The 13,488-nt window shown below is 40.9% G+C and overlaps 1 protein-coding gene and 1 long non-coding RNA gene across 3 annotated transcripts in view; one reads left to right on the top strand and one right to left on the bottom strand.

Annotated features, from left to right (window-relative positions):
- Positions 1–1,907: 1,907 nt before the first annotated feature.
- LOC123616663 (uncharacterized) lies at positions 1,908–10,400 on the bottom strand. Its single transcript, XR_006724670.2, has 3 exons — positions 10,157–10,400; positions 5,822–5,971; positions 1,908–4,638 (listed from the first exon to the last, which is right to left on the bottom strand). It is a non-coding gene; the product is annotated as an uncharacterized LOC123616663 (long non-coding RNA).
- Positions 10,401–10,494: 94 nt separating this feature from the next.
- Positions 10,495–13,488, top strand: part of UGGT1 (UDP-glucose glycoprotein glucosyltransferase 1) — a 106,317-nt gene continuing 103,323 nt past the window's right edge. For both annotated transcript variants that reach the window (XM_074363429.1, XM_074363428.1), the window contains exon 1: positions 10,495–10,708. In XM_074363429.1, the coding sequence (XP_074219530.1) occupies positions 10,651–10,708 (58 nt within the window). In that variant the 5' untranslated portion in view covers positions 10,495–10,650. The remainder of the gene's footprint in view (positions 10,709–13,488) is intronic.

Below are 13,488 nucleotides of genomic sequence, written 5' to 3'. Positions count from 1 at the left end.
CAAATTATTAAATATAGTTCCCTGGGCTATACAGCAGGACCTGATTGTTTTTCCATGTTTCTTTTTAAAAAATTTTTATTGAGATATAATTGACATATAACATGATATTAGTTTCAGGTATACAACATAATGATTCAATATATGTTTATAATGTGAAATGATACCCACAGTAAGTCTAGTTAACGCCCACCACCATACATAGTTACAGTTTTTTTCTTATGATGAGAACTTTTTTCTTTTAATAGATTTTTTTTTTAGAGCAGTTTCAGGTTTACAGCAGAATTGAGCAGAAAATACAGAGTTCCCACATAGACCTCCCCACCCACACATATATACTCCCCTACCCTCAAAATCCCTCATCAGTGTAGTGTATCTGGTACAATTGATGAGCCGACATTCCATGTTTCCTTTTTATCTTTAATATTATTCTGAGTTTCCACCTAAATGTGAGTCCTGTGTGCTTTTGTGTGTATGCAGATTTATGTATCAGTGTTAAACACCTTCTGGAAAAGCAAATGGCTTTCTGAGGTCTATGGAGAAAGCACCAGATGGAACTTATAAGGTTCATGTTCCCAAAAGCCCTGCATCTAAAACCTCCTCAGGGATGATAAATACTTATGTTCAGCAATCCAAAGCTTTGTTATCAATAAAATGTACATAGGTAAGCACATGCCTAGAAGTTAGTGCAGTCGGGAGACTAATAGTCCCAATATTTTCTATGCTCTAATCTCTGGAATCTGTAAATGTTACTTTACATGGAAAAAGTAACTTTGTTGATGTGACTAAGGGTATGGAGGTTGAGATGGGGAGATTATCTAAGTGGGCACAATCTAATCGCACGAGTCCTTAAAAGTGCGGAACCTTTCCAAGTTGCAGTGGGACAAATGCAAGAACGGACAAAGAGAAAGATTCAGTGCCCTGTTACTGGCTCTGAGCTGCAGGGTGTGTGTGTGTGTGTGTGTGGATGGGAGAGAGGCCTCTGGGAGCTAAGGGTAGCCTGAGATGACATCCAGCAAGGAAGTGGAGACCTCAATCCAACAACAACAGGGAATTGAATTCTGTGAAAGCCTTGATAAGCAAGGAAGTGAGTCCTTCCCAAGACCCCCCAGAGAGGAATGCAGCCCAGGAGGACCCATGTCAGATTCCTGACCTATAGAACTGTAAGGGAATGTGTCATTTTAAGCCATTAGGTTCGTGGTAGTTTGTTACAGCAGCAACAGGAAACTAATACCAGCAGGAAACCATATGCAGCATCTGTGCAAAAGCTGAAAGCTTCTAACCCAGTGTTTTCAAATCTGCAGATCACAACCCTCGAAATCCATGGGCTATGACAACTATTTAAAAATAAAAAAGAACAGAAAATTATCACAGTGCATTTCACAGATTCTTACCCCCAAACTGCACCCATTGTGACAAATATTGATGCCAGTCGTGACAAGTTTCTGAGTGAGACAGTGCCAGGGAGGTACATTGGCTACTACTGGTGTTTCAAGCTTTTGTTTACAGGTGTCATTTGATTTACCAGTAAATGACAGTTTGACTGTTATCAAGATGTTATTAACATGAACAGAATTCACACCTGTGAAATGCATGAGAATTTTATCTATATTTAGCAAGTATGAGATTTTTCACTGAGGTTTTTTTTCAATTGAAGTATAGTCAGTTTACAATGTTGTGCCAATTTCTGGTGTACAGCATCATGTTTCAGTCATACATGTACATATATATATATTCCATTTCATATTCTTTTTCATTATAGGTTACTATACATGTTATTGAATATAGTTCCCTGTGCTATACAGTAGAAACTTGTTGGTTATCTATTTTATGTATAGTAGTTGGTACCTGCAAATCTTGAACTCCCAATTTATTCCTTCCCACTCCCTTTCCCCTCTGGTAACCATGAGTTTGTTTTTAATGTCTCCCACTGAGTTTTTATTATGATTTATAGTCATTTCACAATGTTGTGTCAAATTCCACTGTAGAGCATAATTTTTCAGTTATACATGAACATATATATATTCATTGTCACTTTTTTTCTCTGTGAGCTACCATAAGATCTTGTGTATATTCCCCTGTGCTATACAGTATAATCTTGTTTATCTATTCCACAATTTTGAAATCCCATCTATCCCTTCCCACCCTCCGTACCCTTGGCAACCACAAATTTGTATTTCTATGTCTATGAGTCTATTTCTGGTTTGTATTTATGCTTTGTTTTTTCTGTTTTTGTTTTTGTTTTTTAGATTCCACATATGAACGATCTCGTATGGTATTTTTCTTTCTCTTTCTGGCTTACTTCACTTAGAATGACATTCTCCAGGAGCATCCATGTTGCTGCAAATGGCATTATGTTGTCAGTTTTTATGGATGAGTAGTATTCCATTGTATAAATATACCACTTCTTCTTTATCCAGTCATCTGTTGATAGACATTTAAGCTGTTTCCATGTCTTTGCTATTGTAAATAGTGCTGCTATGAATATTGGGGTGCAGGTGTCATCCTGAAGTAGGGTTCCTTCTGGATATAAGCCCAGGAGTGGGATTCCTGGGTCATACAGTAAGTCTATTCCTAGTCTTTTGGGGAATCTCCATACTGTTTTCCATAGTGGCTGCACCAAACTGCATTCCCACCAGCAGTGTAGGAGGGTTCCCCTTTCTCCACAGCCTCTCCAGAATTTGTCATTTGTGGATTTTTGAATGATGGCCATTCTGACTGGTGTGAGGTGATACCTCATTGTAGTTTTGATTTGCATTTCTCTGATAATTAGTGATATTGAGCATTTTTTCATGTGCTTATTGATCATTTGTATATCTTCCTTGGAGAATTGCTTGTTTAGGTCTTTTGCCCATTTTTGGATTGGGTTGTTTGGTTGTTTCTTATTAAGTCATATGAGCTGCTTATATATTCTGGAGATCAAGCCTTTGTCGGTTTCATTTGCAAATATTTTCTCCCATTCCGTAGGTTGTCTTTTTATTTTACTTATGGTTTCCACTGAGTTTTAATTATGAATGTTCAGATAAGTCTCAACCAGATATGTGCACAGTAGCTTTGTCCTTGTGTGTTTGGGGCTGAAATACATTCATGAACTGTCATTAAACAAAGCCATTTCTAATTTTTTGTTTTTGTACTGTTTATGTTTTTCCTGGGTTATATATACATATGAATAGAATAATATTTGAATATCAACTTTGCAATGTTTTTACATGATCAAATGTGCAAGTTTGAAGTGTTGCTTCACAAAATATTTTTCAGTTTTCTACATACATTTAGAGCATTAGGTCACAATGAAACGTTACTTACTGTCTGTTGCAGTCTAAACAGGGTTCTAGATCGTTCTAGACAGTACCATTAAAATACAGCTGCTATGGAAAGGCCTCATCTCATGTTCAAACAGTCTGGGGTTCTGGGATGTTACACATTTTTTTTTCTACAAGACTGTTTACAAAGACACAATAGTAAGAAAAATAAAAAAGAATTCCCAGTGAATAGAGGGTTTCTTTCCAAAGCATCTTTGAGCTATACACCATGTGGAAAAGGGATTCCTCAGAAATTACATAAAACTAGCATGGACTGCTTCCCATCAAACCTCTATTTCTGGTCAGAGTGATGAGGATACAATTTCCAGCTGCTGCCTCTACTCCCAGCATGGGGAGTCCTTTCCCATCCACCTCCAGTTATGCCTGGGCTGATGTGCCCCAGGCCCTTCTGTGTGTGCTGGCACAGGGCCATGCTGCTTTGTGGCCTTGGGATGTGTAACAGATTACACTGAATTGGTGGCATTAAAAAACAAGGATCATTATCTCACATAGTTCCTGTGAGTCAGGGGGACTACTTAGGGGATCAGAGAGCTTAACTGGTTTTGGCTTGCCACTTCTCATCAGAGCAATTAAGATATGGGCAGAGACATTTGCAGCAACGTGGATGGACCTAGAGATGATCATACTGAGTGAAGTAAGTCAGAAAAATGCCATATGATATCACTTATATGTGAAATCTAAAAAAAAAAAGTATACTGATGTATATGTATAACTGAATCACTTTGCTGTACATCTGAAACTTACATTGTAAATCAACTACATTTCAGTAAAAAATTTAAAAAAATCATACATCACTTACAAAAAATTTTAAAAAATCATACATCACATCTATAAAATTTGATACAAATTCTATTTACAAATCAAAAACAGACTCATTTACATAGAAAACAAACTATGGTTACCAAAGGGGAAAGGGCCAGGAGGCACAAATTAGGGGTTGGGGATTAACAGACACACATTACTATATATAAAATAGATAAACAACAAGGACCTGCTGTATAGCACAGGAAACTATATTCAATTTCTTATAATAACATACAATGGAAAAGAATTTGAAAAGAAAATATGTATATGTATGTATATGTACAACTGAATCACTTTGCTTTACAGCTGAAACTAACATTGTAAACCAACTACACTTTAGTAAAAACATTTAAAAAAAAGATACAGGCAGAGACTGCAGCCATCAAACAGTATCCAACAGGAGCATCCAACGCCATGGAAACACACACACAGCCATGAGTTTGACGCCTGTCCATCTACTCACGCAGACCTCTCCTTGGGGCTGCTGGACTCTCAACACCAAAATGGCCTTTGGCTTATCCCAGAGCAAGTGATGCAAGAGAGAGAAAGAAGAAAGTAGCAATGTCTTTGATGACTTAATCTCAAAACACAGACTCCATAATTTCCACAATTTTCTATTGGTTACCTAGTCATCCATGTTCAGTGTGGAGGGGACCTAAAAGTGTCCAGATCCCAATTCCAGTGCGGGGGAGGATTCCCACACAACACCAAGCGATTCTTGGACAGTAGTGGAGTATTCTACAGTTCAACTCAATTCTGACACTGTCTACCTAGAGACAGAGTCAGATCCCACAGCTTAAGGGTTCAGTCCTACAGGACTGACTCCTCACCCTCTCTTCAAACACCTGTCACAAACCCAGGTTGTTGCCTGTCCTTCTGACTGATGGGTTACAGATTAGAGGTTCCCACAACCCTCTCCTTGGACTTCAGATGCCAGTTGTGAGACTACTGGCTATAAATCAGAGGTTCCCATGATTTTATTTTTGGATTTGATAAACCTGCTAGAGCAGCTCACAGAACTCAGAGAAACATTGTATTCACTGGATCACCAGTTTATTATTAAAGGATATAACTTAGGCAGAGGCAGATAGAAGAGGTACATAGGGCAAGGTGTGTGGGAAAAGGCACAGAACTTCCTCACCCTCTCAGAGAGCATCATTTCCCCAAAACCTCCATGTGTTCACCAGCCCGGGAGCTCTCCCAGCTCCTCCCTTTTGAGTTTTTTTTTTTTTTTTGAGGCTTCAATACATAGGCATGATTAATTAAATCATTGCCATTGGTGATTGATTCAACCTCCAGCCCCTCTCCCCTCCTGGGAGGTGGGGGAGGGAGGGTGCTGAAAGTTCCAACCCTCTAATCACATGGTTGGTTCCCCTGGCAACCAGCCCCCAACCTTCTGTGCTTTTCAAAAGTTATCTCATTAATATAAAAGACACCTTTAAGCGCTCATCACTTAGGAAATTCTAAGCATTTTGGAACTATGATCCAGGAATTGTGGATAAAAACCAAATACATATAAGAGGTATATTTTTGTCATCTGAATGACCAAATACATATATTTCTCATAAATCACAATATCACAGGACCACGAAAGGGTGTGGATATTAGGAGGCAAGGATCTTTGGAGGTCCTCTTCAAACCTCCCCACAACCTCCTGAAGCAATCTTAAAAAGTAGTCTAAAAAAAGTATATTTTACCTTATTTTAGCAGAATGAAGATCTGAACTATATTCACCAAGAGGTAATTATTCAAGTTTCTTTAAGAATAGTTGAGGCAGGGAGGGTACAGCTCAGTGGTAGAGTATGTGCTTAGCATGCATGAGTTCCTGGTTTCAATTTCCAGTACTTCTGTTAAAATACATAAATAAAATTAAAAAATTTTAATAACGAATGCTTAAAAAAAAACAATATAACTGAAATCAGCCCAGGCATGAGAGGATGAACCCATATTAAATTGAACCTCTATTAAAAGAACAGAAAGAAATTATTTTGACATAGACGTCTTGTTAAACAAAGGCCCCTGGGGTATAGAAGTGCTCAAGGAAAATCAAGATCTGGAAGCCCTCCCCCCACTCCAAATGCCAAAGTTTCTGGGCTCTTGTATAATATGTGGGTTAGAGCTGAAAGAACTGTAACTTCAAGACTCTACTTAAGAAGCAGATTCTAGGGAAATGCACATACAACAGAGGAGACCAAAACAAGACAGCAGAGGAAACTTAGGTCTCTGACACATACAACTACAGCAAACAGGAGCCTAACTCCTAGCCAGAAAAACAAAACTTCACACCAAGGCCTATTTACCTCAGTTCCTTTCACCAAAGTACATCATGTTTAGGTTTAAGGAAAAATTAACAGGCAAACTGAATGTCTTACAATCTGAAGATATAAAGCATCAGAATCAGACTCAGATATGGCAGAGATTTTGGAATTATCAGACTAGAATGTTAAAGTAACTTTGCTTAATCTGCTAAAGGCACTAATGGAAAAAGTGGACAACACACAAGAACTTGTCTTTGTGTCCACAGATGGCAGAAAGGCAAGGGAGCTTCCTGGGTCCTTTTCTTTTTATAAGGGCACTAATCTTATTTATGAGGGCTCCACCCTCATGACCTAGCACCTCCCAAAGGTCCCACCTTCAAATACTATCACACTGGAGATTAGGTTTCAACACATGAATTTAGGGGCAGAACGCAAATCTTCAGTGTACAGCAGATGGTCATAAGATCAGTGGTTGTCAGGCTTGGGGGAGAGGTGAATAGGTGAACAGGGAAAGTGGTGAAACTATTCTGCATGAAATTGTAATAATGGATACACATTTTTATGCATTTGTGCAGCTCATAAAACTGTAAAACGTTAAGAGTGAATTTTGATGTAAACTATGGACTTCAGTTAATACTAATGTATCAGTATTATTTCTACAATATTGCGTTTAGAGAGTTCTTTATGTATTTTAGATACAAGTCCTTTGTCAGACCTGTGGTTTGGGGATTATTCCATTTGAAAATTATTCTGGGGAAGAAGGTACAGCTCAAATGGTAGAGAATATGTTTAGCATGCACCAAGTCCTGGGTTCAATCCCTAGTACCTCCTCCAAAAATAAATAAACCTACCTACTTCCTCCCTGCCAAAATTAAATAATACAATAATAAATAAATAAATGTTTTTTTTAAAAAGAAAGTTATTCCACATATTCCATTATAAGGATGTAACAGTAATGTACTACCCTGATGCAAGATGTTAATAATAGGGGAAAGTCTGTACTGAGTATTAGGTATTGGGGTGGAATGGATGTACAGAATGTACGTACTATCTGCTCAATTATTCTGTAAAATAAAAACTACTAAAAATAAAGTCTATTAATCATTTTTAGAAGTTTGAGTCTCATTTTTACTCATTTTCCAATGAGAATAGGGTATTACATTATTTCTTATACTCCTTCCATCTTTAACACTTATGGTTTTCTTTTTTAATATTTTACTTTTTAAAGCAGTTCTAGATTCTCAGCAGAAAGGACAGACGTCTAGTATACCCCAACCCCACACAGGCACAGCCTTGTCCATTACCAGCACCCACAGTGATACATTTGTTACAACTGATGTTCATTCCTGGTGTGAAGTCTTTGGGTTTGACAAATGTATAACTACATGTATCCACCATGAGAATATCATACAGAATGGGTTCCCTGCCCTGAGAATCCTCTGTGCCCCACTATTTGTCTCTCCTCCCCCCTTATGCACTGGAAATCTTTTTGGTGCTGGAATATATCTTGATTTTGGTAGTGGTTACATAAATCGACACAAGTGATGAAATGACAAAACTATACAAACACACTGTACCAATGCCAATTTTCTGACTTTGATACAGTAGTATAGCTATTTGTGAGCATCAGGAGAACCAGGTAAATGCTACATGTGACCTCGCTGTACTATTTTTGCAGTTCCTTATGACTTTGTAATTATTTCAAGAAAAAGTTAAAACAGTAAGGACAAATCTGTTTTGGTTCAAATAACACAGCACTGAATTTTCTGAGAGAGGTTCAGCAAAAGAGAAACCCAACTTTCTTAGAAGAGATGCATGATCACTTACTGTATTGCTAACTAAAAACTGGCACTTGCCATCTGCCTCTACAAGGATTGTGTCACACTGGCACTTGCCATCTAATTCTGCTTGGATTAAATTAGAGCTGCTGCAGCTGCTGACCTCCAACATGCCCTGAAAGGAGTTCAGGAGTGAGGTGCTCTGGGAAAACGGCTGAACAGGCCTTCAAATAGTTAGCTATTTTTAGAAGATTTTATGAGCCTAATTCTTGTACCTCCTCATATCTAGAAAAGCACTAAAATCATTAATGGTGACATCTGCTCCTCATGACTAGCAGCAGCCTCTGTCTCAACACGTGCTTGACTGCATGTACCCCCTTCACTGAAATCATATATAATATTGAGTTCCCCCTGCTTCTTTGAAACAGTCTCTCAGAGCTTTCTGGGATGCTGTCTCCCAGGCTATAGTCCTCATTTTGCCCCAAATGAAACTTAACCCACAAACTTCAGATTGTGTGATTTTACTTCAGTCGACAGTTTACTATAACTAAGTAAACATTGGTGCTGTTAATGCATCAATAGTAGGAAACCAAGTTAAAACAGAAAGAGTAAACTCTGTCCTGTGGTGAATTAAAAAACAATTCCTTACACTTACCATATGACCCAGGAATCCCGCTCCTGGGCATATATCCAGAAGGAACTCTGCTTCAAAATGACACCTGCACCCCAGTATTCATAGCAGCACTATTTACAATAGCCAAGACATGGAAACAGCCTAAATGTCCATCAACAGATGACTGGATAAAGAAGATGTGGTATATTTATATGATGGAATACTACACAGCCATAAAAACCAACAACATAACGCCATTTGCAGCAACGTGGATGCTCCTGGAGAATGTCATTCTAAGTGAAGTAAGCCAGAAAGAGAAAGGAAAATACCATACGAGATCGCTCATATGGGGAATCTAAAAAAAACAAAGCATAAATACAAAACAGAAACAGACTCATAGACATAGAATACAAACTTGTGGTTGCCAAGCGGGTGTGGGTTGAGAAGGGACAGACTGGGTAGAATAGATAAGATTATACTGTAAAGCACAGGGAAATATATACAAGATCTTATGGTAACTAACAGCGAAAAAAATGTGACAATGAATATATATGTTCATGTATAACTGAAAAATTGTGCTCTACACTGGAATTTGACACAACATTGTAAAATGACTGTAACTCAATAAAAAAGTTAAAAAAAAATTCCTGGGGGGGAAAGAAAGGTATAGCTTAGCATGCACAAGGTCCTGGCTTCAATCCCCACTACCTCCTCTAAAAATAAATAAATAAACCTAATTAGACGCCCCCCCCCAAAAGGTTAAAAAAATTCCTTTCTTATGGAAGCATCACCTGAAGCGATTTTAAAAGGTGTAGAAAATATGCAGTGGAAAGCTATTAATACAAAACCTCCCTCGAGAAATACATTTTAATATGGTCCTTTCCATTCCTTACAATGATTTGAACTCCTTTTATTCCAGCAAGGAACAGAAAACCCAACAGTCAGCTCCAGTTCTTAAGCACAGTACAGACACATCAGATTAAGATAAACGGTTTTAGTCCTTATTCTGGTATTCTCAAGGGAATGACTGTCATATTATCAAAAGTCAGTTAAAATTTTACACTTTTTATGTACCTCTTAACGTATTTTTGGTTTTTAGTTCACCTTAACAGTTAAAACACACACACTGTAAAGACATATCCTGGGTGGCTAAATGATCTGCTCAGTGTCACATATTCTAAAACAAAGTTTACATAGTTGATTTTTATCCCCACCCCCCAAAAAAGTTCAGAAAGACAAAGTAATCCTTGCAGATTAAGTATAAAATATAAATCATAAAAAGCGTAAAATTAAAAAAAAAATTCCTTTCCTCTGCTCCCTGGAAAGAGGAAAGCTATTGAAGTTCAGGGTTTAAAACAAAGATGCTCAGAAACATTAAGTCACCTTGTCCTTCACTGCGCAACAGTGCTTTTAATAGAAGGGTTTAAGGAAGTAGACTCTGAAGCTCCCCAGAGTTCAAATCAGAAAAAAGTGCGAAACCCCTAACTGGCTTCAGCACGTGGTAAAGCTTTTGGGTCTCAGCGGTCAGCCCGATAAGTCTCCCCGGAACCTGGACGACGACTGCCTCTTCGACCACTCTGACGGCAGGAAGCAAGGAAAGGCGGGCCTCCTCAGATGTAAGATGGCGGCGCGCGCGGCGCTCTGGGCGGCCCGACCACGACTCGGTAGCCGGAAGTCCTCCGAGGCTGGCGAGTAGGAAGCGGAAGTAAAGGGCGGTCGGCGGCCGGGCGCTTGCTGTGCGAGGCCGGCTTGCGAGCGGAGCCGCGGGAAAGGCGCGTGTCGGCTGCTTACTGGCGCAGCTGCTGCAGCCTCCGCCGCCGCCCCGCCCCGCCCAGGCGTTGTGGCAGGTGCCTTGGCGGACGGAGTGCGGTCCCGACATGGGGTGGAGAGGGGATGCGAGCGGCGCGTGTGCCGCCGCCGCGCGGCCGGTGACAGGTACCCCCGGGGTGGCGGGGGGAGGTCGCGCGGACCGGGCGAGGGTCTGGGCGCGAGGCCACTCTGAGTCCGGGTCACCTTGAGCTTCGCTTTCTTCCCTGACTCAGTTTCCCTCCCATGCCCTAGCCCTCCCCCTCCCTGTGAGCGCCCCAAGTTGCCCCTCAGTGTCCTCTGGGCAGGATGCCTTTTCTGCCAGGGTGGCCGCGGCTCTCTGGAGCCGTTGAGAGCCCTGCTTGAAGAGCTCTGAGACCCGTGTGCCCAAGTGCAGGAGGAGGTGGGGGAAGTGCCCTAACCTGAATTTAGCCCGAGCCTGACCCTGACTGGGTGGAGGACCAGCAATTTGCAGGACCCCGACTGGAGAACGACTGGATCTTTTTGTAGATCTCGGTCTTCCCTAAAATGAATTCGGGTGATGAATACTGGTTGCCGTTTTCAATTAATGTGGGGATCTGTTGGATGGAAATTGAGTGATCCGGTTTCACTTTTCGTGTGGGACCTGCCGGAAGAATAAGATCCGCGTCCATCGCCAATAAGTTATGGGTGTGAGCTGCTCGCGTTCCTTGGCCGGAATCTCTGGATTGTTTTCCATTTCTTGCCCAATTTGAGAATTGGCTTATTTTGTTCATTTGAAGTCCTGAGGTCTTACGCTTTACTATGCCACACTATTTTGGAAACATTCATCGTGCACCTGGCCAGCCAATTTTAGTGTGATGTTTGAAGACGTTTTAGATAGCTATATAACAGCATCACAAAATTAGGGATGATTGTAGCCTTTCTACTTGACTTGCTTTGATAAATTTGGCTGAAACTCCTACAATAAGTAGGAAATAAATATGGCTTTGTACAGCAGCGTGGCACCTTCACAGAGCACGTTTAACTTGAGGGGAATAAATTGAACTATGGAGAAAATTCTGTTAGACCTTTTGTGCAGTTACTTGTGATCATTTTCATATCAGATGTGTATTATCTTTTAATCAGAAATTAGATTTATGTGGCTCACAGGAAATGGGTTTTTAACAAATATGTATAAATGTATATTAAGTTTAATTATTTCAGAAATAAATTTATTTCTCAGGAAGGGTGCTTCCTAATGTTTTTTCCTTGCTGTTACCATATATGTGGAAACTCAAATAGCTATTAACTTGCAGGCTGCAAGTTGATTTTTGGAAGTTTGCTAGCTGTTTTCTTCAGCGTAAAAATAGAAAAAGAAAAAGTTGGTAATGACGTAGAAATTTATATCTCTTCTGTTTTCCTAAAGCAAAAAGCATTTGCCATGATATAATTTTGATTAACATTTCTGATACCTTGCTGTAGGTAAATAAGCAAAATTGAGTGTCTTTAATTTAAACTAGAGAAACCGAGCCACATACTAGATTTTACAGATGATACACATTTGGGCCTAGAACTTACTGAAGATTGTTTTTAATTTCTCCACCATGCCACAAGCAGTATGCCTACAGTCACGCAGTGTCACGTTGAGGATTCTGACAGTTATTTCAGAGACTGTTCCTCTTTACAAGCAACATTTAAGAACCACGAGGGTCAGGGGGATAAGAGATCTCGTAAAATGAAGGCATCCTCAAACAAAAGGCCATGTCAGTGAGGTTCTTACTTCTGCTTCCCTGGACAGCTGTTGCCTCTGGTGTCCCCTGTGGTATCTAGGAGGTGGGGTCTGGGTGGGAAAGCTCTTCTCTAATGTATGGTTCTCCTCCCTTTCTCATCCACACTGGTGCTGTACTGTGCTCCCAGGAACAAGGGGATCTCTGGGTGAGTCATAGTGCGTAGAGTTTTCATTTTCACCCTTCTCAAATCCTAGGCTTTTCATAGCATCTTTGCTCTTGGTGCCACGTCTTTTTTTCCGGTGGCTTTCATTCATCCCTCGGTGAACAAAGCCCGTATTTGTTTATTTCATTTTGAGTGCCTCCCGTGTTCCAAGCGTTGTGCTGGGCCTGTGACTGTGACAGACGAAACTCCCTGCTCTGGAGGAGCTCATGTGCTGTCCCCAAAGCCAGCCCAAGTGTGGGTCTGTTGGGCTAGTTGCTCCGTTTGGTCTGGTCGCAACTTCAGGCCCGCACCCTTGGTTTCAGGTTGAAACTGTCCCTCTCTCAGCCACCCATGTCCCAAGGACTCTGCCCCTAGAATATCCTTGGCCTTGCCTGGGGTCTCACAATAAAGCCCTCCCTCAGTCTGGGTCTGCAGTGTGAATTCTTACCCCTTCTAACGCCAGAGAGCCAGGGCAGAGAGCAGGGTACTGCAGAACTTTTAAAAATAGGCAGATGTGGGCTCCAAGCTTCGCTGTTTATTAGTTGGGCAAGTTCCTTGGCCTCTCTGAGCTTCGGTTTTCTTATTTTTAAAGTGGGGTTGATAGTGTTTCATCCCTTAAGCAGTGTATTTGTGGGCTGTCTGTTGTTGGCTGTGGTGAGCAGAGAGGACGAGGCAGCCACCCTCGGGAGCTGCAGCCTCCTGGGTGTTGTGTGGAAGACGGGATAACGTGGTGTATGCCGAGCCCTGACAGTGCCGCTGTCCAGGGTGATTTTGCTGGGAGTCATTGCTCAGTAAATGCTGGTGTCTTCTTGGGGCCTTCTCCCACTCCCAGGCCCCTGCCCACCCTGTGCATGCTGTCAGCGTGGATCAGTGCGCAGTGGCATCCCATCTCTCACCTGGAATCACCACTTCTGGGGGAGCGCACGTCTAGGTCCCTCAGGACACATTGTAAACATAGCCGGAACATAATATTGCTCCAACATAGTTCCTGTGCTGTCTCCAGTTTAGAAGCTAAG

Source organism: Camelus bactrianus, chromosome 5 (genome assembly GCF_048773025.1).
Source record: "Camelus bactrianus isolate YW-2024 breed Bactrian camel chromosome 5, ASM4877302v1, whole genome shotgun sequence".
In the NCBI taxonomy this organism is placed as follows: Eukaryota; Metazoa; Chordata; class Mammalia; order Artiodactyla; family Camelidae; genus Camelus; species Camelus bactrianus.
Note: the sequence above shows the minus strand (reverse complement) of the source record. Positions and strands in the feature narration are given on the sequence as shown.